Source organism: Barbus barbus (genome assembly GCF_936440315.1).
Source record: "Barbus barbus genome assembly, chromosome: 36".
Taxonomy (NCBI): Eukaryota; Metazoa; Chordata; class Actinopteri; order Cypriniformes; family Cyprinidae; genus Barbus; species Barbus barbus.
The window spans coordinates 18,790,421-18,816,721 of record NC_136714.1 but is presented as its reverse complement, the minus strand read 5'-3'; the positions used below and the strand labels follow the sequence as shown (position 1 = coordinate 18,816,721).

General features: G+C 35.9%; 1 protein-coding gene across 1 annotated transcript; it reads left to right on the top strand.

The window, feature by feature from the left end:
* Positions 1-8,330: 8,330 nt before the first annotated feature.
* Positions 8,331-26,296, top strand: LOC306855494 (stomatin-like). Its single transcript, XM_079394248.1, has 8 exons — positions 8,331-8,522; positions 9,945-10,054; positions 11,211-11,283; positions 20,672-20,754; positions 21,746-21,949; positions 22,330-22,464; positions 24,203-24,641; positions 24,794-26,296. Exons 1-7 carry the CDS (start codon positions 8,462-8,464, stop codon positions 24,389-24,391), a joined length of 855 nt encoding a protein of 284 aa, XP_079250374.1. The 5' UTR covers positions 8,331-8,461; the 3' UTR covers positions 24,392-24,641; positions 24,794-26,296.
* The last annotated feature ends 5 nt before the right edge of the window (positions 26,297-26,301 follow it).

Genomic DNA, 26,301 nt, shown 5'->3' with positions numbered 1-26,301 from the left:
AGACTCGTAATCCAAAGGTTGTGGGTTTGAGTCTCGGGCCGGCAGGGATTGTAGGTGGGGGGAGTGAATGTCCAGCGCTCTCTCCACCCTCAATACCACGACTGAGGTGCCCTTGAGCAAGGCACCGAACCCCAAACTGCTCCCCGGGCGCCGCAGCATAAATGGCTGCCCACTGCTCCGGGTGTGTGTTCACGGTGTGTGTGTGTTCACTGCTGTGTGTGTGCACTTTGGATGGGTTAAATGCAGAGCACAAATTCCGAGTATTTGGCAGTATGTCACTTCACTTCTTGAGCAGAAAAACATATTAGAATGATTTCTGAAGGATCATGTGACAAAAATACTGGAGTAATGGCTGCTTCAGTTCAAATTTAGCTTTGCCAACACAGGAATAAATTAAAATTTTAAATATATTAAAATAGAAAACAGTCATTTTAAATTGTAATAATAATCCACAGCATTGCTGTAATTTTTTATTAAATAAATGCAGCCCTGGTGAGCATAACAGACGTTTAAAAATTTAATTAAAAAAAATACTGTTAAGAAAACTGATAAATATGGAAATAAATTGCAAAAAAGTATGAAAATTGAAAATCTTAATGATTATGAAGTGATGCATTATTTTTTAATGTAGCCTATTGCCTTTTCTATTATCAATCACCCTAATATACATTTCTATGGAAGCCCGTTCCCGCCACCTTAAAAAAATATATAATTATGTAAGTCATAATAATGAGATACTTTCTCATAATTATGACTTAGTATCACGTTGTATTGAGAAACTTTCTCGTAATAATGACTTAGTTTCTCGTAATAATGACTTATTTTCTCGTAATAATGAGAACATTTCTCGTAATAATGAGAAACTTTCTCATAATAATGAGAAACTTTCTCATAATAATGACTTATTTTCTCGTAATAATGAGAAACTCTCATAATAATGACTTATTTTCTCGAAATAACGAGAAACTTTCTCGAAATAATGACTTGCTCCTAAAGAAAAAAAAAAAAAAAAAAAAGACTTACTCGACGCATGCGCAGTGCATGAGTGGCGGCACGCTAGCGACATCTGCTGGTCAAAGCCATGCAGGAACACCGCAAACATCGCTTTGTTCTGTAATCTAAAACTGTATAATATATCATTAAATAACGGTTTCAGATATATTATCTGCATGTAGTCTTGTTAATTCTTCAGCATCCCACACCGCTTCTTGCAGGACAAACGCTTAACCTGAAAAATGCTTAACGTGGCTTGAAGTGCAAAGACAGATTGAACCAAATTCAGTACATAACTTAATGATCATGCATACTGTATATACAGACATTCAGGTGGACCCAAAATATGAATGCAACGCAAAACAGCAACTCTTATGCAGCATTTTCTATAACGGTTTTCTATAGGAAAACGCTTAACATGCAACTTTGGGTGTTGTGTTCAGATTCTGGGTTCTTATGCTTGCCTGTATGCATGATCAATAATACTGTATCATGAATTAGGCATTGTACTTTAAGCCACATTAAGCATTTTTCACGTTCACATGTCCTGCAAGAAGCGGTGTGGGATGCTGAAGACCAAGCGGTTGCTGTGGTAACGAACAATGATGCTTTGTGCTAGCGAGAGGAGATTGGGCTACTGTGGGCTTATGCATGTGATGCATATGGAAAGTGACCGCTAATAAAAAACTAACAAATCATCGAAATGAACGTCTATTCGTTAAGTTTATATGGCTTTCATTTCTTCATAAAATGCGTGTGATTTTTGTTGGAATACATTCCTCTATATCTGAAGCCATGAACTTCATTGTCTGGCAGAGTAACAAAAGACTACATGCAGATAATATATCTGAAACCGTTATTTAATGATATATTATACAGTTTTAGATTACAGAACAAGCGATGTTTGCGGTGTTCCTGCATGGCTTTGACCAGCAGATGTCGCTAGCGTGCCGCCACTCATGCACTGCGCATGCGTCGAGTAAGTCTTTTTTTTTTTTTTTTTTTTTTTTCTTTAGGAGTAAGTCATTATTTCGAGAAAGTTTCTCGTTATTTCGAGAAAATAAGTCATTATTATGAGAAAGTTTCTCATTATTACGAGAAAATAAGTCATTATTATGAGAAAGTTTCTCATTATTACGAGAAAATAAGTCATTATTTTGAGAAACTAAGTCATTATTAAGAGAAAATAACTCATTATTTCGAGAAACTAAGTCATTATTACGAGAAAATAACTCATTATTACGAGAAACTAAGTCATTATTACGAGAAATTTTCTCATTATTATGAGAAAATAAGTCATTATTATGAGAAAGTATCTCATTATTATGAGAAAATAAGTCATTATTACGAGAAAATAACTCATTATTTTGAGAAACTAAGTCATTATTATGAGAAAATAACTCATTATTATGAGAAAATAACTCATTATTACGAGAAAATAAGTCATTATTATGAGAAAATAAGTCATTATTACGAGAAAATAACTCATTATTATGAGAAAATAACTCATTATTACGAGAAAATAACTCATTATTATGAGAAAATAAGTCATTATTACGAGAAAATAAGTCATTATTATGAGAAAATAAGTCATTATTACGAGAAATTTTCTCATTATTACGAGAAAATAAGTCATTATTATGAGAAAGTTTCTCATTATTACGAGAAAATAACTCATTATTTCGAGAAACTAAGTCATTATTACGAGAAACTAAGTCATTATTACGAGAAATGTTCTCATTATTATGAGAAAGTATCTCATTATTACGAGAAAATAACTCATTATTATGAGAAAATAAGTCATTATTACGAGAAAATAACTCATTATTTTGAGAAACTAAGTCATTATTATGAGAAAATAACTCATTATTACGAGAAAATAACTCATTATTTTGAGAAACTAAGTCATTATTATGAGAAAATAAGTCATTATTATGAGAAAATAACTCATTATTACGAGAAAATAAGTCATTATTATGAGAAAATAAGCCATTATTACGAGAAAATAACTCATTATTACGAGAAAATAACTCATTATTTTGAGAAACTAAGTCATTATTATGAGAAAATAAGTCATTATTATGAGAAAATAAGTCATTATTACGAGAAAATAACTCATTATTATGAGAAAATAAGTCATTATTACGAGAAAATAACTAATTATTTTGAGAAACTAAGTCATTATTATCAGAAAATAACTCATTATTATGAGAAAATAAGTCATTATTACGAGAAAATAACTCATTATTTTGAGAAACTAAGTCATTATTATGAGAAAGTATCTCATTATTACGAGAAAATAACTCATTATTATGAGAAAATAAGTCATTATTACGAGAAAATAACTCATTATTTTGAGAAACTAAGTCATTATTACGAGAAAATAACTCATTATTATGAGAAAATAAGTCATTATTACGAGAAAATAACTCATTATTTTGAGAAACTAAGTCATTATTATGAGAAAATAACTCATTATTACGAGAAAATAACTCATTATTTTGAGAAACTAAGTCATTATTATGAGAAAATAAGTCATTATTATGAGAAAATAACTCATTATTACGAGAAAATAAGTCATTATTATGAGAAAATAAGTCATTATTACGAGAAAATAACTCATTATTATGAGAAAATAAGTCATTATTACGAGAAAATAACTAATTATTTTGAGAAACTAAGTCATTATTATCAGAAAATAACTCATTATTATGAGAAAATAAGTCATTATTACGAGAAAATAACTAATTATTTTGAGAAACTAAGTCATTATTATGAGAAAATAACTCATTATTATGAGAAAATAACTCATTATTACGAGAAAATAACTCATTATTTTGAGAAACTAAGTCATTATTATGAGAAAATAACTCATTATTACGAGAAAATAACTCATTATTACGAGAAAATAAGTCATTATTACGAGAAAATAAGTCATTATTACGAGAAAATAAGTCATTATTACGAGAAATTTTCTCATTATTACGAGAAACTAAGTCATTATTACGAGAAATTTTCTCATTATTATGAGAAAGTATCTCATTATTACGAGAAAATAACTCATTATTACGAGAAACTTTCTCGAAATAATGACTTACTCCTAAAGAAAAAAAAAAAAAAGACTTACTCGACGCATGCGCAGTGCATTAGTGGCGGCACGCTAGCGACATCTGCTGGTCAAAGCAATGCAGGAACACCGCAAACATCGCTTGTTCTGTAATCTAAAACTGTATAATATATCATTAAATAACGATTTCAGATATATTTTCTGCATGTAGTCTTTTGTTACTCTGCCAGACAATGAAGTTCATGGCTTCAGATATAGAGGAATGTATTCCAACAAAAATCACACGCATTTTATGAAGAAATGAAAGCCATATAAACTTAACGAATAGACGTTCATTTCGATGATTTGTTAGTTTTTTATTAGCGGTCACTTTCCATATGCATCACATGCATAAGCCCACAGTAGCCCAATCTCCTCTCGCTAGCACAAAGCATCATTGTTCGTTACCACAGCAACCGCTTGGTCTTCAGCATCCCACACCGCTTCTTGCAGGACATGTGAACGTGAAAAATGCTTAATGTGGTTTAAAGTACAATGCCTAATTCATGATACAGTATTATTGATCATGCATACAGGCAAGCATAAGAACCCAGAATCTGAACACAACACCCAAAGTTGCATGTTAAGCGTTTTCCTATAGAAAACCGTTATAGAAAATGCTGCATAAGAGTTGCTGTTTTGCGTTGCATTCATATTTTGGGTCCACCTGAATGTCTGTATATACAGTATGCATGATCATTAAGTTATGTACTGAATTTGGTTCAATCTGTCTTTGCACTTCAAGCCACGTTAAGCATTTTTCAGGTTAAGCGTTTGTCCTGCAAGAAGCGGTGTGGGATGCTGAAGAATTAACAAGACTACATGCAGATAATATATCTGAAACCGTTATTTAATGATATATTATACAGTTTTAGATTACAGAACAAGCGATGTTTGCGGTGTTCCTGCATGGCTTTGACCAGCAGATGTCGCTAGCGTGCCGCCACTAATGCACTGCGCATGCGTCGAGTAAGTCTTTTTTTTTTTTTTTTTTTTTTTTTTTTCTTTAGGAGCAAGTCATTATTTCGAGAAAGTTTCTCGTTATTTCGAGAAAATAAGTCATTATTATGAGAAAGTTTCTCATTATTGCGAGAAAATAAGTCATTATTATGAGAAAGTTTCTCATTATTATGAGAAAGTTTCTCATTATTACGAGAAATTTTCTCATTATTACGAGAAAATAAGTCATTATTACGAGAAATTTTCTCATTATTACGAGAAACTAAGTCATTATTACGAGAAATTTTCTCATTATTATGAGAAAGTATCTCATTATTACGAGAAACTAAGTCATTATTAAGAGAAAGTTTCTCAATATAACGAGATACTAAGTCATAATTATGAGAAAGTATCTCATTATTATGACTTACATAATTATATATTTTCTTAAGGTGGCGGGAACGGGCTTCCATAGGAACGGGCTTCCATATAATACACTTCAAATCCTTTATATACTTATAAAATAATCTTCGCTCTGCCATTTTATTGCTCTATTACTTCTATGACTACTATCACTTTATTTTTGTTATTTTATGATATTTTGCAGCTCGGAGTCTATTGTCTCCTGAATTGCTTCTGTTTGAGTTGTTTGGAATAAAAGCGTCTGCTAAACGAATGAATAAATGGGATTGAAACGGTAATAATGACAATGTCCAACGCCACTCCATTGCACTAGAGAGCGACAATTATATTGTCTCAGTTAAAGTCCGTTTTACAAGTATTTGTTTCTCACTAGAAGATCATACAAGACATACAAAGCATCTTCCAGCAAGGGGCGCAATCTGGCTCAGAAACTCAACCACTTCTTTGAGCTCTGACTGATCCACATTAACATCTCACGTGTGTTATTGAGAACATTTGTACATGGAATCGATCAACTGAGAATAGCAAATAATTTCCATCGTGAAATCTTCTTCTTCTTCTGTGGATCACTGGTGGGTTTTATTCCACTTTTGTTGCCTCTTTATAATTTTCCCTTCCATTCAGCTTAATAAAACTGTAGAAGGACTGTTCAATATAAGTGCTTCATTAGCGATTTTATCACATTTTATATCAGGTATAGGTATATCAACATGTGCTGGTACCCATTCAAAATTAACTCCAGCTTGTCTTAATCTATATAATATATTCAGTGTTTCTATGAAAATATCACATCTAATTTATAAGTGATGCTGTTGAATTTGAGCAAATCACAACCTTACTTGGCATCATCACTTCTTCTAACCAAGGTCTGAATTGCCACCAATTCTTCAGTGTATTGAAGTCCCATCTGTTAACCTTTCATTCTTCATTTAAATTCTGGAATATAAAATACTCTTATGACTATCACTGGGTTTTGTGATCCGTCAGTATTGGAAGAAATGCATAATAAACTGTTCTGATATATACTTTGATATTAATCCCATTTTGTTCTTTTTTAATACTATCATGAATCTGTAAATCAACTGACTGAATAACCATGGAGGTATTGGAGAGATTGTGACTATTAATGAAAATGTTATGTTAGTGATATATCTGTAGCCCATTCACTTGCTTTCCATGCAAAACCTGTTCATGCCCAGTTTAGTCTCCCAACTCTCCCCTATTATTGCTTTTGTAGGGTGATCTGATTTATGCCCTCATACATTAATTCAGTAAACCACAGATCATTTCAGTTGTTACAGTGCATCTAAAGTAGGCTAGATCTGCCTGGTCGAAAGCCAAACTGATAATTAGCTAATAATCCTATGCTCTCTACAACATAATATAGATATAGAATAATGATAATTTTTTCCATCATTTTCCAGAGGTTAGCGGTCTATAATTTCCTGCTAATAAAGAATATTTCCCTTGGGAATAGGAATAATAACAAACCCGTTTCCAGTATAAGGATAAGTCCTTCCACCAATTTTTTTTTTAAATACCCAATATTTTTAAAGTATTACTTCATCCATATGTTTAATCATAATATAGCAATTTCTTTCTTTTTTTTTTTTTTGAAGCAGTACTTTGAACTCTCATTAGTGCTCTTTTTAGTTCCCACATTTTAGTTTGACTATTAGTTGTTGTTGTTGTTTTTTGTCATGATGTTGCTTTAAAATTTTGGTAACACTTTATTTTAAGGTCTCTTAACTAGTTGCTTATTAAGATGAATATTACTAGAATATTAGCCATTTATTAGTAGAAATTAAGCACATATTAATGCCTTATTCTACATGACCTTATTCCATATATCCAATAATCCTACCCAACACCTACACTTAACAACTATCTTACTAACTATTAATAAGCAGCAAATTAGGAATTTATTGAGGGAAATGTTGTAGTTAATAGTGAATGTGTTCCCTATTCTAAAGTGTTACCAAAATGTCTTCCCTTCTTCTGTTATAGTTTTTTTCTGTGTGCTTTTTGAAAGGTGTAGCCTAATATAAAAGCTCAGCGTTTTCCTCCTTAGTCACTGCTGTTTCCCCTTCCCCTGCTAGAACTAGAATATCCTGATTTCTATAAACACCAACCATCTTTTTAAGGACACTCCATACTTCTCCCAACTGAGTTTCTCTTCTTATTGCAAACCAAAATGATTGCCAATATTTCCTTTTAGCTTGCTTAATTATCTTCCTTGCCTGTGCCTGTTTCCTTTAATAAAGTTGTTGGTATTAATGTTTTATGAATGCCTTATTTCTTTGATGCAATCTTCATTCCACCCAGGGACAATTTTCATCCTACTTTTTCCTTCCAGGTAGAGATATCTCAGCTGCTTTTAAAATAACTGAATTTTATCTATCACAACATAAATCTATATCATCATCCAAATTAAAATTCAATACCATCAATGCATGACTTGTTAAATTTATCCCAGTCAGCTTTATCAAACTTCCACCTATTTTATTTTATCTTATTTTATTTATAAACGTTCCATTTTTATTGGAAAATAATCACTCCCCAATACTGAGCGATCTAAAACTTTTCCCACTTAGCTCCAGGAACTATTGCCAGATCTAAACAAGAAGTTGCTAAATCTCTTATATTGACCCCATAGGCTATCTGTACATAAACTTCCCCAAAGTTAATTATGTGCATTAAAATCCCCAGCTTTAGCTGTTAGTATATTCAGTTTCTCCAGTGTTAACTGATGCACGGATTGTAAACGTTGATTTAAAAGTCCGTCTATAATCTTTCGCCCAAATCGCTTCCGCTTTCCTACCCACTTCAAAGAATAAGCCCGCCCACCAGCACTCCAAGCCAACAGCGAGAGGGGGCTGAACCTCACGCAGAATCCGACCTGTCCCGTGCAGAAAAATCACTACAGAGAAGCGATCTGGAAGTGCTTGTTAAAAGATCTGCTCCATATCAGCCCTGAATAATTCAAAGATATCGCCTACAATGGAAGATGGCAGGGAAACAGCTGCGATGAGAGAGCAAAAACGGAAGGATCGACAAATAGGTTGGCTACTACTGAATTATTATTATTTAACATCAAGTGTACCGTTGCACCGTTGTATGCGTTGGATATACGTTGCATTTAGTTGACATAATACGAATAAGCCATACTAAATGTCTCTGTATATTGCCTTTAAAAAGATAAAAAATGCATTAGAAAATATATCAACATTGGAAGCACGTACATGCTCAGGGTCTGTTATTATTGAGAGTGCAGCATGGGTGTGTCTTTATGCCCTCTGTGCCAAACTAGACAACAACAGGTGCTCATACCCCAACAATATTCAAATTAGTCCTGTAGTACTGTACAATCCAAGCACTTGTATTTTCATCAGAACTATAACCTGTGTTTTGTTGTTTATTTCATTTATTATTTTTGTTGTTTGTTTAGGCTCTGAATTAATCGCGCAAAATAATAAAGGTAATAATGAAAAAAATATGATGTAGTATAGTATGGTGTGATATAGTATAGTGTGGTGCAGTATAGTGTAGTACTGCATGGATAGTGTATCATAGTAGCCTATAGTGTGGTGTGGTTTAGTAAAAGTAGTAAAAATAAATGCATATAAATGTCTAGAATTATTCTGATTATTTGTGCTGAACAACTTTTGGAGTTACTTTGTGTCATCTTTATGCAAAACCAAAAAAATGTGTTAAGAAACAGTAGGACTTTAATTTGGAATAACCTAAATGTGCCTTGATTTGATGTGTATTTAACACAAACATAACTTTTAAATAGATCTACATTAAATCCTGTGTAAAACCATGGAGTTTTTTTATCATGTGGCTGGTGGTCAAAGATCTCGGCTGTAATATAAAGGTTGCGAGGTCAGTACCAGGCAGGGATGATTTAATCGTTCTACAATTACTGTGATCATTGTCCTGCATTCAATCTTACTTTGCTCTGACTGTCGCAGCAGTTAATGTAATTTGCTCTGAATGGATCTGCTCAAGGAAATATCTCTTATTTGGTCTGATGGGTTAGTAGACTACTGGTTTTAGGCCATACATACAGTAGACTCTTACAGTTGCATTTCTCTATAGATCGGTGGTGTCACACAATTGATGATAATGAAGGTAGGTAAGGTTTGAAAGTAAAGCAATGGCAGTTGTGTTTGTTAATTTCTTTTTTAACTGTTGGGAAGCGTTCATTTGCTATGTGTGGCTTATCGATGTGGTTGAATGGCTATGAAATGTTATTTATGTGCTGATGTTCCTTGGTTCATAAGCAAACTACTGCTATAATGCATGCACTAGCAAGAAGCTAAAATATTGAGTTTTTGCATCTTTGAACTCATTTAAGCCATCATTTTTATGAGCTGTGTTACAGTAGGTTAATGTGCATTTGTGTGTGTCTTTTTATCTTTTTTATTGTGTAGTAATATAAAAAATGTTTATGCATATGCACATTTACTTTGCCTTACAGCCTTGGAGAATTCAGACAGTGACATTGGCTTGTGTGGTTGGATCCTGGTGATTTTCTCCATCCTGCTCACGTTGCTGACCCTGCCTCTCTCCATATGGATGTGCATTAAGGTAATTTGTGGTGGTCCTTTCATTAGTGTGATGTCATACAGCATGGCCCACAACCTTTCTTTTAAGTCTTTTTATATCAGGGTTCCATGGTCTTGGAAAACCCAGGAAATTTTCTTTTAAAATTGTGAATTCCATACATAGAAAAAAAGAAGATTGGTGGACCTATAAAAAAAAAATAATTAAGCCGATAATTATTTTAATGTTTTGGCCCTGAATGGCCTATAACATAACATACCATAACATACCATAACATACCATAACATAACATAACATAACATAGCATAACATAACATAATATAATATAATGTAATATAATATAATATAATATTATGGGCCATTCAGTGCCAAAACATTAAAATAATTATCAAAACATATATTACACAAATATTATAATATAATATAACATAATGTAATGTAATATAAATGAAATATAATACTAAACAGACATTTTAAATACTACAAGTGAATTTAGGCATCACAGCATTTATAATATACTGTGTATTCATTTTGAGATTTGCAAAAAATTACATGTTATTTTTTTATGATTGCATTGCTATTAAATTAGCATTATTAAAGAATAATTTAAGTGAGAGTTTGATGACAGTAAAAGTAATCTAAATGTAAAAATAGTTAAGCATAATTTCCAGTACTGACTGATATATCTGTTATCAGCTGATACTGATCAATTAAAGAAATTCAACCAATATTACACCTATAAATTGTGCATCCCTAAAGATATTCTAGTTTTGTTCAGCTCTAAAATGATTCATTAGCTAGAAATGGCATTTAATGAGGGCAAACGCTATACACTCTATAAAGTGATTTTACAATCCTTGTTGGAAATCATAAACAATCAGAAACATTCATTGGTCAAAAGGTATGGGTATATTTAAGTTGTGTTGATCATTCCCTTATCTAATATCATAAATTTGTTCCACATTTTTTCACACCAGATAGGAGTGTTTTTCAGGAAGTGAGAAGTCCTATAATCTTTATCTTTATCATCTTTATCTTTATAAGAAAGATGATGAATGCATTATAAAGGTTGCCATGCAACATCTAAATTACATAATTGGGGGCCGTTTTACCTTCTGCTGTTTTAAACTGCTGTAATTTAGCCCTTTTTATGAGATAAAAATGCTTCTTGTTCTTACAGATAGTGAAGGAATATGAAAGGGCAATTATCTTTCGTCTGGGACGCATTTTACGAGGAGGAGCCAAAGGGCCAGGTAAAAGAAAACAAATCAATATGACCTGATTATTCGGATTTAATCATTGCTAGTGGTTTAGGCATTTCATGTGATAATGATCCTGCTCCTGTCATCTGCAATCAGTGATCACACTTGTGTTGTTTTTGTTGTGTGTGTGGTTAAATGTGACACTTCTTGGAGTCTGCTTGTTTGCATTTGTGCTGTGGCCGCCCACCACAATGATGGCTTGTCACAAGGCTAAAAAATAAAACCGCTTGTGTTGTAGAGAAACAGAAGTGATCTGTTTTGCATTTCCGCTGACATGAATAAACCACATTTTTTTCAGTATCACACTAGCATTCATTTGAGTATGATATAAAGGCACTAAAAGCACGCCTTACTCAATCATATGCAAATGTAATAGAGAAATTGATTATATTCTGGAAATATTTCCCAGTAAGCATATGTGCTTTCTTGAGGCGTATGTAAAAGATCATATTATCTGCAAAGCATCACATTTTATTTCAGTTGTTTATTTCAAGGGCACATAATGTTGTTGCATTACTTTTCATAGTCTTTACAGTTAGATAGTAATCGCTATATAAAAAGGTGTTAACGTCTGAGATTGTAATGTAAGGTTATAACGTCATAACGTGCCCTGTACTCTAGCCCTCTAAGCCATAAAAGTCATTTGACCAGATGTCTAATTATCATCCTTTTTTTTGTGGCCCTGTTGCCATGATGTCACGTATTTCATTGAGGATTTTGGATCAGGTTTTCAAGCAATGCTATGGTTGTTAGTGATAATGCGATTTTCCTGGAGGTTGATCTTGGTGACTGGTTATATTTAAATGTTTGGTAACTTCATCTTAAGTAATTGCAAGTCAGCACTAAGTACAGTGCTGCTTGAAAGTTTGTGAACCCTTTAGAATCTTACCAGCAAACTTACACTCATTCACATCCTTCTCTCCACTCTCTGAGGCAGAAGTCTCTAAACTCATCCTTTCCAGTCATCCTACTACTTGTCTGCTTGATCCTTTTCTATCTCATCTCCTTCAAGCCTTTTCTCCTGCAGTTGTACCTGCACTCATTCACATCATTAACACATCCCTTCACACTGGAGTTTTCCCCTCAGTGTATAAACAGGCTCGTATAACCTCACTTCTTAAGAAACACACTCTTAACCCAACTCTTTTAGGGAACTATAGACCGGTTTCCCTTCTACCTTTCATTGCAAAAACACTTGAACGAGTTGTGTTCAACCAAGTCTCTGCCTTTCTCACACAGAACAATCTCCTGGACAACAACCAATCTGGCTTCAGAAGTGGACATTTGACCGACAGAACTGGTTGTAGTTTCAGCAAACCCATCACTTCATCACAATTTCACCTTCCAGTTAGGCTCATCAACCATAACTCCTTCAAAAACAGCCAGAAACCTTGGAGTTGTGATTAATGATAAGCTGAATTTCTCAGACCACATTACTAAAACTATCCGGTACTGCAGATTTGCTTCATACAATATTAGGAAGATCAGGCCCTTTCTTTCGGAACATGCAACAACTCCTTGTTCAAGCTCTTGTTCTGTCCAGACTTGACTATTGCAATGCTCTCTTGGCAGGTCTTCCAGCCAATTCCATCAAACCTCTACACAATTAATCCAAAATGCCGCTGCAAGATTAATCTTTAATGAGCTGAAAAGAACCAATTCCATCCTGAGATGCAAGCAGCACACCTCTATTTATCAATTTGCACTGGCTACCAATAGCTGCTCGCATAAAATTCAAGGCATTAATGTTTTCCTACAAAACTACCTCTGGCTCTGCACCCCTTTACCTAAATTCAGTTCTTCAGACCTAATAGAAGCTAGATATCTCTAGAAGCTTGCGTTCTGCAAGTGAACAATGCATTATTGTGCCATCCCAAAGAGACTTTTTCATTAACTGTTCCCACCTGGTGGAATGACCTGCCCAACTCAATCCAAGCAGCTGAATCCTTAGCCATCTTCATGAAACGGCTAAAAACACATCTCTTCCATCTTTATTTGACCCTCTAACTCTAGCACTATCTATTCTAATTCTATTTGATCTATCTGTCTTATTTTTATAAACACACACACACACACACTTGACCCTCAAACAATTGCATATTTATTCTCTAACTGCTAGCTTTTCTTGAAAAACTGACACTAGTTTTCTTTTTTCTATTCTACTTGTTTCTTTTAAAAAAAAACTCTAGGCTTCTTTTTTATATATTCTATCTACTCGTTTTCTTTAAAAAAAAAAAAAACAACACTTGCTACGTGTACTGCGTTAGGCTAACCGAGACTTGTCATAACACTTCTACTGCTTCTATTGTCCTCATTTGTAAGTCGCTAAATGATTAAATGTAAATGTATTTATTGAGAAAAATGTGTTACATATCAGTGTTACATATTGTGCGTAGCAAAAGTATGTGAATCTTTGCTTTGAGTCTCTGGTGTGACCCCCTTTTGTTGCAGTAACTGAAGGTAAAGTTAGTGTGGAACCACTTAAACTCTGTGATGTTGGTGGGTTTCCTCCTATGAACTGCTTGCTTAGGTCCTTCCACCACATTTTATTTGGATTAAGGTCTGGACTTTGACTCAGCCATTCCAAAACATTAACTTTGTTCTTCTTTAACCATTCTTTGGTTGAATGGCTTGTGTGCTTGGGGTTGTTGTCTTGCTGCATGACCCACTTGAGACTCTGTTCTTAAACAGATGTCCTGATGTTTTCCTTTAGAATTTGCTAGTATAATTCAGAGTTCATTGTTCCATCGATGATGGCAGGCTGTCCTGGCCAAGATGCAGCAAAACAGGCCCAAGCCATGATACTACCACCACCATGTTTCACAGAAGGGATAAGATTCTAAAGCTGGAATCCAGTGTGTTCTTTTCTCCGAACATAATAGCTTCTCATTTAAACCAATAAGTTCTATTTTGGTTTCATCCATCCATTAAACCTTTCTCAGAATCAGAATCAGAAAGAGCTTTATTGCCAAGTGTGTTTGCACACACAAGGAATTTGTCTTGGTGTTATGAGCTACCAGTACAGAAAGTACAAACATAGTGCAGACAACATATAATTAAGGTGATAAAGAACACTAATGAAGAGAATATACAATAATTAAGAATAACAATAGTAATAAAAATAAAAATATACAGAAAAGAGACTTGACCATAGACAGAACTGTGAATGTGCATGTACAGATGAAGGTTTGATGGGTTATTTACAGATGTACAGTACCGGGGTGTGTTATGTGTTGTTCAGGTGGGATATGGCCTGGGGGAAAAAACTGTTCTTGTGTCTGGCTGTTCTGGTGCTCAGTGATCTGTAGCGCCGGCCAGAGGGCAACAGTACAAAGAGAGAGTGAGCTGGGTGTGAGGGGTCCAGAGTGACTTTCTTAGCCCTTTTCCTCACTCTGGAGGTGTAAAGTTCTTGGAGGCTGGGCAGAGGGGCACCGATAATCCTCTCAGCAGTCCTAACTGTCCGTTGTAGTCTTCTGATGTCTGTTTTGGTAGCTGAACCAAACCAAACAGTTATAGAAGAACATAGGACAGACTCGATGATTGCAGAGTAGAACTGTTTCAGCAGCTCCTGAGGCAGGTTGAACTTCCTTAGCTGGCGGAGGAAATACAGCCTCTGCTGGGCCTTTTTCTCAATAGAGTCAATGTGATTGTCCCACTTCATGTCCTGAGAGATGGTGGTGCCCAGGAATCTGAATGACTCTACTGAAGTCACAGTGCTGTTCATGGTGGTGAGTGGGGGGAGAGCAGGGGGGTTTCTCCTGAAGTCCACTATCATCTCCACAGTTTTGAGCGTGTTCAGCTCCAGGTTGTTAAGACTGCACCAGACAGCCAGCTGCTCAACTTCCTGTCTGTAGGCAGACTCGTCACCGTCCTTGATGAGGCCTATGACTGTAGTGTCGTCCGCAAACTTCAGGAGCTTGACAGAGGGGTCCTTTGATGTGCAGTCATTCGTGTAGAGGGAGAAGAGCAGTGGGGAGAGAACGCAACCCTGAGGGGCGCCAGTGCTGATGGTGAGAGTCCTGGATGTGAGTTTGCCCAGCCTCACTAGCTGCTGCCTGTCTGTCAGGAAGCTGGTGATCCACTGACAGATGGAGGAGGGCACAGAGAGCTGTCTCAGTTTGTCTGAGAGAAGGTCAGGTATGATGGTATTGAAGGCCGAGCTGAAGTCCACAAATAAGATCCTTGCATAATTCCCAGGTTTGTCGAGGTGTTGCAGGATGTAATGCAGTCCCATATTGACAGCGTCATCCACAGACCTGTTTGCTCTATAGGCAAACTGAAGAGGATCCAGCAAGGGTCGAGTGATGTCCTTCAGGTAGGCCAGGACCAGTCTCTCAAGTGACTTCATGACCACAGATGTGAGTGCGACAGGTCTGTAGTCATTAAGTCCAGTGATTTTGGGCTTTTTGGGGACGGGAATGATGGTGGAGCGTTTGAAGCAGCGGGGAACTTCACACAGCTCCAGAGATCTGTTGAAGATTTGTGTAAAGATGGGGGCCAATTGGTCAGCACAGACTTTTAGACAGGCAGGTGAAATACCGTCTGGTCCTGAAGCTTTCCTAGATTTCTGTTTTCTGAAGACCCGGTTCACATCCTCTACACAGACTTTAAACGCAGGTAGAATGGTGGGGGAGGGAGTAAGGGGGGTTGCAGGGGGGGAAGGTGAATGTGTGAAGTGCAGATCAGAGCGGGTGCTGGGTGTCAATCTGGCCTTTTCAAATCTGCAGTAAAACACATTGAGATCGTCAGCCAGTTGTTGATTCTCTGCAGACTGTGGGGGTGGTGACTTGTACATGGTGATGTTCCTCAGACCAGTCCATACCGACGCCGGATCGTTGGATGAAAGTTCTTTTTTCAACTTCTCAGAGTAGTTCTTTTTAGCCACTCTGATCTCCTTTGTTAGTCTGTTCCTGGCCTGGTTATACAAGATTTTATCCCCACTTCTGTAAGCGTCCTCTTTGGCCTGACGAAGCTGTTTGAGTTTCCCAGTAAACCACGGTTTATCATTATTGAATGATAAGAATGTCCTGGTGGGGATGCATATATCCTCACAGAAACTGATATATGATGTTACAGTCTCTGTGAGTTCATCAAGATCGGTGGCAGCGGCTTCAAAAACAGTCCAATCAGTGAGGTCAAAACAAGCTTTTAAATCTTGCTCTGCTTCATTAGTCCATCTCCAATAGTCATCTTGCGTGTCCACATGATCTTTAGCAAGCAATTTTCTTTTTGGAGAACAGTGATTTTCTTCTTGCAACTCTGCCATGTACACCAAGGTTGCTCAGTGTTCTCCTGATGATGGGCTCATGAACATTAACATTAGCCAATGTGAGAAAGGCCTTTAGTTCCTTAGAAGTTACCCTGGGAACTTTTGCAACCTCGTAGACTATTACATGATCTGCTTTGGAGTGATCTTTGTTGGTCGACCACTTCTCAGGAAGGTAACAGTGGTCTTGAATTTCCTCCATTTGTACACAATCTGTCTGACTGTGGATTTGTGGAGTCCAAACTCTTCAGAGATGGTTTTGTAACCTTTTCTAGCCTGATGAGCAACATCATCTTTTTTTCCGAGGTCCTCAGTAATCTCCTTTGTTCGTGACATGATTCATTTCCACAAGCATGATCAGACGTTGATAGCTCCCTGTTCTTTGAATAAAACAGGTCATGTACTGACATTTAGTCATTGCACTGACTGAAAACACCTCTGCACAGATGGACTCTAATTTCATCTTTAAATTAACTGCTAATCCAAGAGATTCACATACTTTGCCACTCACAGATATGCAATATTGGATCATTTTCCTGAATAAATAAATGATTGTCTTATTTGTTTGATTTGGTTCTCTTTGTCTACTTTCAGGACTTGTGCGAAAATCTGATTATGTTTTGGGTCATATTTATGCAGAAATATAGAAAATTCTAAAGGGTTCGCAAACTTTCAGGCAGCACTGTATATTGATATTCCTCAGTCATTGGTATTCTTTTGCATTTCTTTGTCTTCTCCTCCTCTTTAAATTTTTTATCTTCTTCTTAAATTTCAGCAAATTAATTAAGTTCAGACCACTTAACAGTTGGGTTCCTTCCAAATAGTTTTTTATTTTGGACTTAATTTCAGCCTCAAAGTGAGGTCACATTTACTGTTGCGCTGTGAAATTTCACAGGCAAAATCCAGTCATTTGAGTAGGAATCTGTGTGATCGCGAGTTTCATCTGAGGGTGAAAAAATTCCCCACACAGATTTCACTTATGTTCAAGTTGCCGCAAGTTTAAGTTGCCACATTTGCAAACAAGCTGTTTAGTTTGGAAGTGCCTTCAATGTGAGCTGTCTTTCATACATTGCTACTCTGGACAGTGGATGTTATCAAAGTTTGAAAATGTCCTATCAGCTTGCATTAAAACATTTTGCATTCAATGAGTAACCAACAATGATTGACAGAAATATTTGCACACTGTGGTTGCAGTTCGTCTTTTTTCATGCTTTTTTTTTTTTTTGCTTACTGAATTGTGACAGTTCTTAAATGAAAACGAGGCAAAAGAATGTTGAATCCTGTGTAACAGAAAAACTCTGACAAAGTGCATGATTCATTCAAAACCTAAACTTACCTAAAACAAAACAATTATTTTGCTGCTTTAGTGAACACTGACATTTTCTTTAGAAAATTCAAATCTATATTGCTGAAGTTATTGCTAAGTTCGAGTTAATGACACTGCGCAGTGGCTGTGCTTGTGTTAGTGTCTCTGGTGTGTATTGGTCTATGCTGTGTTTGGGAATATGAATCCGCAGGGCAATTTCCTCCTTGAATGAATTTATGAGGGTAGTGTCTATTTTTAGTGTTAGTCCACCGACTTAATCCCTCTTGCGCAATGAAAGGCTTTTCACTGTGAGCTTTCTATATCAAAATCTTTTCAGTAGTACGTTTTGAGGCATTCAATTTGGCTAGATGCCATTTATACTATAGGTCTGAAAAGAAAGCAAACTTGATTTCTTGGTCCTCTTTGAGGCCACAGAGGTCTGCAAACAATCTGTTGTGGGCTCCTCCTCCTCAGCTTTATTTAAAGGTCCCATATTGTCAAAACTGAAATTTCCTGGCTTTTTTCATGATAACTGAGGTCTAGGGGCTATGTAACTACCATATAAGTTTCAAAACAGTCAGTCCACAGTAAAAATGCACACAGCCTGCATAAAGTAGCTGTGCTTTTTCACGAGCCCTTGTGACTTCCATAAAAATGTGACGTCCGAACTACTCCGAGCATCGCCCACCATCCCATCCATCCTCCAGCCACAATTAATCACGACAATGTATATGCAATTAAAAATGATTATAAATTGTATGTTTGTTGTTTTACACACATGCACATTATTTCATACAAAACATAGTCGTGAGATACAAGACATCTTTAGATGCACCCATAACAACAAAAGATCACACTTTATTGAACCTTTTCTGATAAGAAGCGTCATCGTTTTTTTGTCTGGCAGTGGCAGCAGGTATGCAATCAAATTTCTAATTTGAGGCTGTATTACATCGATTCTGGCACCCAACATCACAACAAGATTATATTTTAAGATCCTTATGTAGCCGAATCTGCGCTGGTTTGAATGGGCCGCCTCCTGTTTTCCCTTTGTTTTGATTCTAGCATAGCGGAGAAGGGTCTGGCTGCAGACTTGCACTCTCAGTACTTGCACTTTTAATTGTGACGTCGGCCCTAACTAGTTACCTGTGGTTGGCCTGGCCATGCGTCACTCAGAAAACAACAGGCCAATCAGAAGAGAGGCTCATGAATATTAATTAGACAGGCCAAAAATCGACCTGCTCTTAGCAGAGCTCCTGAATGAGGAGCTGTAAAAATATATTGAGATGGTTTTTCAGAATCAGAATCAGAATCAGAAAGAGCTTTATTGCCAAGTGTGTTTGCACACACAAGGAATCTGTCTTGGTGTTATGAGCTTCCAGTACAGAAAGTACAAACATAGTGCAGACAACATATAATTAAGGTGATAAAGAACACTAATGAAGAGAATATACAATAATTAAGAATAACAATAGTAATAAAAATAAAAATATACAGAAAAGAGACATGACCATAGACAGAACTGTGAATGTGCATGTGTCCTATGTACAGATGAAGGTTTGATGGGTTATTTACAGATGTACAGTACCGGGGTGTGTTATGTGTTGTTCAGGTGGGATACGGCCTGGGGGAAAAAACTGTTCTTGTGTCTGGCTGTTCTGGTGCTCAGTGATCTGTAGCGCCGGCCAGAGAGCAACAGTACAAAGAGAGAGTGAGCTGGGTGTGAGGGGTCCAGAGTGACTTTCTTAGCCCTTTTCCTCACTCTGGAGGTGTAAAGTTTTTGGTACTTATACCGCAAATATTCTTAAGGACATCAAAACCTAAAATAATACTTCAGAAAGGTGTACAATATGGGACCTTTAAGGGTGGACTGTGAGTGGAATTTTCCACAATAGGCTATATACAAACCTCTGAACAGACTAACAAATCCTGATGACTCTCTAGAAAACCTCCCAGTTTTGTTTAGAAACTGCAGGGATGACAAATAAAAACACCTAACCACTACTAAAGCTCAAGCACACACACACACACACACAGACCTACTTGTTTTCCTTGTCACATCTTGCCAAACCATTCTCATTGTCCTGTCTTTTTTTTTTTTTTTTTGCAGCCTTTTGATTCTATACTCAGAATTTTCTTCTGCCCAGGCCTGCCTTTTGTATTTAGAATTTTTTTTTTTTATTTAAAAGATGTATTATTTTAAATATTTGTTTATTAACTATACTATACATTTATATAGAGTTTTTTAAAATAAAATAACACTGTTATTCAGCAAGAATATATTCTTGAAATTCATCAAAAGCAACAATACAAGTTTTTTTCATTGATACAAAAAAGGTTATTTCAAATATATTCTGATCTTTTGAACTTTCTATATAAAACGGTTTCCACAAACAGTAAGAAATGTTTCTTGTGGCACCAAATCAGCATATTAGAATGATTTCTGAAGGATCATGTGACACTGAAGACTGCAGTAATAGCTGCTGAAACTTCAGCTTTGTCATCTGTAAATTACTAATAAATTAGTGTTAATAGATTACATTTTAAAATCATTCACCGAAAAATTAATCCTATAAACTGATGTAACTGCTGTACTGTGAAGCATCAATGCAGATGTCAGTGTGATCATTCATTATACTCGTGAATTCAGTCAGCTGAGTCCAGTTGGCGGTGAGAATGGAATTTGGTAGATTGCCAGTTGTGCACTCAATGAAGATCAGCCCTGTTTCTCAGAGTCACTGATTATGATGCTCTGAGTGTCTGCTGCTGTTAAATCTTTTATTGTATGTGTGTGTTGTCTCACACAGGTCTTTTCTTCATCTTGCCGTGCACGGACAGCTTTATTAATGTGGATATGCGCACCATCACCTTTGATATCCCCCCTCAGGAGGTGAGATCACACACACAAACACTAATCCTCAACTTCAGCCTCTGTATTAACACTTGAACAGCATCAATATAAATGTGAAGCATGCAATATTTACAATGTTAATACATTTGCCACATAGTGTAATGTACAGGGACTATAAGTACTGTATGTCCCTGTATGTAATAGAATGACATCCTAAAAACAGATTTTTGGATAATTTTTTATTATTATAAATTAAATGTGTGTGTGTGTGTGTGTGTATATATATATATATATATATATATATATAGTGAGGTTTTATTATAATTTAATTTATTTTATAATTTAAAAGAAATGTTTTATATTTTAATATAGTTTAGAATATCATTTATTTCAGCAGCCAGTCTGAAGTGTCACATGATGCTTCAGAAATCATTCTGATATACTGATTTGGTGATTATTGGTGCTCTAGGGTTCATATTAATTTAAATGTTGAAAACTGTGAAATATCAGGATTCTGTGATGAATAGAAAATTCAAAAGAACAGCGTTTATTTGAAATAGAAGTCATTTGTAGCATTATAAATTACTTTAATGTCACCTTTGATCAATTTCATGCATTCTTTCTAAACCTAAACTTTTGAATGGTAGTGTATCACAGTTTCCACAAAAATATTGAGCAACACATCTGTTTTCAACACTGATAATTATAAGAAATGTATCTTTAGCAGCAAATCAGCATATTAGAATGATTTCTGAAGGATCATGTGACACTAGTAATGGCTGCTGAAAACTCAGCTTTGCCATCACAGGAATAAATTACATTTAAAAATATGTTTGAATAGATAAGTTATTTTAAATTGTAATAATATTTCACAATGTAAAAAAAAAAAAAAAGTAAAAATCATTAAAAATGTTAATATTTGAACTTTTTACTGGTAGTGAATGTTTGTGTTTGTTTGTTTTTTTGTTTTGTTTTTTATCACCCAGATGATGTTTTTAATTAAATAGTCTTTGTGCATTCATCCTGATAGGTGCTGACAAAGGACTCTGTGACAGTGAGTGTAGATGGTGTAGTCTACTATCGTGTTCAAAACGCAACGCTGGCAGTAGCCAACATCACCAATGCTGATGCAGCCACTCGTCTGTTGGCACAGACCACCCTGAGGAACGTGCTGGGTACAAAAAACCTGGCAGAGATCCTGTCTGACCGGGAGGAAATCGCCCACAGTATGCAGGTAACACATGAAACTACACATTCAAAACAAGAATTATACTTTTAAAGGAATAGATCACCCAAAAATAAAAGTTAGCGCTTGTTCCCTCACTGAAATGGTTTGGGCTAGACCTTATTCTAGCAGACATTGTATATCTTCAGGCAGTGCATTCACCGTAGCTCAGCCGAGACGCTGACCTATCCAGCTCGACTGCACTGCAAGCGCCTTCCTCAGTTTGCACGTGGCCCGCCCTTCGCTCATTCCATCTGATATCCTTTAAAAAACTGGGGAACATTCTTCATGGCAGGCACACTTGGCACAGCACTTCAAACATGAGGAGCATGAGCCATGAGGAATCTCTGAGAAGAAGTATTTAGACTTGACTCTGTTTTTTTCTTTAGTCCACACTAGATGATGCCACAGATGACTGGGGTATTAAAGTAGAACGTGTGGAGATTAAGGACGTAAAACTGCCCCTTCAGCTCCAGAGGGCCATGGCGGCAGAGGCTGAAGCAACCAGAGAGGCCAGAGCTAAGGTAACATGCTTTTGATATTTATATCACATGGAAACATATTTCACATATTTTAATTATATTTTTCATCAAATAGATGCAGCTTTGGTGAGCATTAAAGGCTTATATATAGTGCACAACAGCCAAATTCTGGTGTACTATTTAGTTTTTGTTACACACACAGGTTACTATGGGTTAATATTCATTATGTGGAAGGATATATGTGCACAATTATTCTTGTATGCTTAGCCCAGATACAAGTATGTTTTCTTCAAATCAATGAGATACAGCCTACATCAGCCTACATCAGCCACACAGCGAGAAGTGGGAAACCACTGTCCTGGTTAGTAAAAGTGTAAACGGTATCTCTCTGCATCAATTATATTAGTGGGTGTTTAGCAGACACTTTTAAAAAGAAGTAATGTACAGCATTGGTTCTCAGCTGACGTCAAAGGCTGTGCGTTTAGTCAAACCCTGTGGTGTTTTGGCATAAAGTCACTTGGTACAAATATTCAGACAGCAATATAAGACAGATGCCAGTATAGACAGGCTGTGTGGCAAGACTTGATCCAGAAAAACCATCAACAAAACTATACAAGACAAAAAGAAACCTGACCCAAACTCACCTCCAGTTATTCCAGACCTGTATGAGTTTGTTTCTTCTGTTGAGCACAAAAGAAGAATTTAGGTAACCAAACAGTTGACGGTAGCCATTGACTTCCATAGAATGGAAAAATAATTGGAACAACTTAAGGGTGAGATTTTGATTTTGACAGAATTTTCATTTTTGTGTGAACCATCCCTTAAAATACAAGTTCAGTTACAGTAAAACTTTGGTTTAAATATGGTTTGTTCTATATACATTCGGTCATAAAGCAAAACCAGGCATGTTGCTTAAAGGAATAGTTCACCCAAAAATGACATTTTGCTGATAATGTACTCATCCTCAGGCCATCCAAGATGTGGATGAGTTTGTTTCTTCATCGGGACAGATTTGGAGAAATGTAACATTATATCACTAACTGACTGTTTGCAGTGAATGGGTGCCGTCAGAATGAGAGTCCAAACTGCTGGTTAAAACATCACAATAATCCATAAGCAATCCACACGACTTCAGTGCATGTTTGTAAGAAACAAATCCATCAAGGCATTTGAACTTTAAAGTGTTGTTTCTGGCCAAAATACCAGTCCATAATCTATAATAATGCTTCCTCCAAAGGAAAAGTCCATTTCCTGTTTTTCTCTAACATCAAAATCCACCAACATATTTGTTTAGAACTGTTTTGTATTTTATGCTTGTATTTTTAGCATATTTCACTCCTGATTCAGATAAGATGACTGTTTCACTGGAGAAAGCATTTTTATGGATAGAGGAAAGGATTTTTAACATTTTAATGGTGGATTTGTTTCTTACAAACATCAACATCACATCACAAGAAATTAATTTATGGACCGGAGTTTTGTGGATTATTGTGATGGTTTTATAAGCTCTTTAAACTCTCATTTTGACGGCACCCATTCAGTGCAGAGGATGTATTGGAGAGCAAATGTAATGTCATGCAAAATTTCTCCAAATCTGTTCCAATGAAGAAACAAACTCATCTACACATTGAATGGCCTGAGGGTGAGTACATTTTCAGAAAATGTTCATATTTAGGTGAATTATTGCTTCAAAGGGGTGGAAGTTTTGTGTGGTGTACAAGGTTTACTAAATCAAGACACATGGTTGTTTTTTTTCACACCGCCCCTCTGCTGTTTGTAGGTGATAGCCGCTGAGGGGGAAATGAATGCATCACGGGCACTGAAGGAGGCATCTCTGGTGATCGCAGAGTCCCCCTCTGCTTTGCAGCTGCGCTACCTCCAGACCCTCAACACCATCGCAGCAGAGAAGAACTCCACCATCATTTTCCCTCTGCCTATTGACATGATGCAGTCCTTCATAAAGCCCTGAACTAAGAGCCACGTAAAGCTACCTACACAGCTACCTACACACACATACAGATGCATCCATGCAGAAATGAACAGACTGATGTTATATAACATGCACTCATGTGAGTATAATGTACAGCCGGGTCCAGAAGTCTGAGACCACACTGAATTCTGGTATTCAACATCATTACGTGAAGTGAAGAAGAAATATGTGAGGTTGTATTTGCAAATTGTTCATCAAATTGGTAATCTTGTGACTGTATAGATCAGGGGTCACCAAACTTGTTCCTGGAGGGCCGGTGTCCTGCTGAATTTAGCTCCAACCCTAATCAAACACACCTGAACCAGCCAATCAATGTCTTTCCTGGTATACTTGAAACTTCAAGGCAGGTGTGTTGAGGCAAGTTGGAGCTAAACTCTGCAGGACACCGGCCCTCCAGGACCGAGTGTGGTGACCCCTGGTATAGATAGTCAGATGTTCAAAATGCTCTTGAGATCATCTCAAATAATTCTGAAGAACACATTCATCAAGTTTTACACAAATGTATGGAGTTCATGCAGCTGGAGTGCTACTGTTGTTGAAATACATATGCATTCTGAAGCCCATGCACATTTTTTAAAATTTAACCACTCAAATTGTTATTCTGATCATGTACTATATTAGAAAAATGCAAAAATAGAAACATTTTCACATATTTGGTCTCATATTTGGACCCTGCTGTACATGCACAACATAATCACAGCCTGATGTGTGATCTGTAGATGTTCCTTCCTAGTAAAGACATATTCATTCTTGTCTGAAGGAAATCTAATACAGCCAAACAATATGAAAGTCATAAAATATTTGCTAAATAAGAGGCCAATTTAAAAAAAAATCACATTGTTGCTTTGTTTTAAACTTTTTTTTTTTTTATGCATATCAAGAATTTGGACTTGAAGTGAATAGGCCTTACAAATTGAATTTGTGTACAATTTCTCTGGTCGTAACAAGAATACTAGAGCTATACAGACCAGTGCTGGCTGATCTTTTAGATACTGAATATTGCAATGTGATGTTTGGCTTTTTGGTTGATAGGTTATGGAACATCTCCTGGTCATATGAGTGCATGTGTGTGTTTCAGGCATATGTAACCTAACCTGCTTGATTGTCAAACAGATAATAAACCATCTAAAGGAATATGTGGATAGTATCAGGTGTCAAAACATGAAACTGACAGCAGTGCTTATTGTGCCTACCAGTTTTTCTCGCTTTCTTGAACCTTTATTAACGCTGACTGTCAATATAAAAGCCTTAAGCCATATCCATTTCAATTACCGAATTAATATGTACAGGTTTGCATGATGTTGGTTGATTTTTAAAAACACAATGCATTTATACATCCATTTCCTGTCATATTAATATTTTATCGCTTGGTTTATGAAATCTTCGATCTTACTGTTTATCTACCAGACATTTACATACATATAATATGATATTTTTACATCAGACTTCAGCTGAAAACAAATGAAGCCTATAGAGGTCAATGTTTGTGCTTTTAATGACTGTATTTGCTGCTTCACATATCAGAGGATGGAATTACCAAGACTTGTCAAAGATGTGAAATTAGTGTCAGTGCTGGTTTCAACAATATTTTGAAATATTTGTATTTTCATCATATATCAGTCTATCACAATTCTATATAATTTTTTATTCTGTCATTTAACGGATGTATGCTGAATATCACATGTTGTTTTGTCCAACTCACTTTTATGTACATTGTAATATTGAATGTTTTTGTTTGCATATTTCTGATGTGTGATTTTCCCATTCCCTTCAGTAAATGTGTAATCTTTCTCATGATTTACAAGTACATAAACTCTTTACCTCGTTATTTTCCCAGACTGCTATTAATATGATGCATAAATCAGTCTTTGAAGAACACTCTGGAAACA

What these genes read in the sequence shown, in the direction of transcription:
- LOC306855494 (XM_079394248.1), top strand. Translation starts at nt 8,462, where the DNA reads ATGGAAGATGGCAGGGAAACAGCTGCGATGAGAGAGCAAAAACGGAAG. An exon ending in ACGGAAGGATCGACAAATAG is followed by an intron (nt 8,523 to 9,944) that starts GTTGGCTACTAC and finishes TTTGCCTTACAG; the next exon opens with CCTTGGAGAATTCAGACAGT. An exon ending in TTGATATCCCCCCTCAGGAG is followed by an intron (nt 20,755 to 21,745) that starts GTGAGATCACAC and finishes TCATCCTGATAG; the next exon opens with GTGCTGACAAAGGACTCTGT.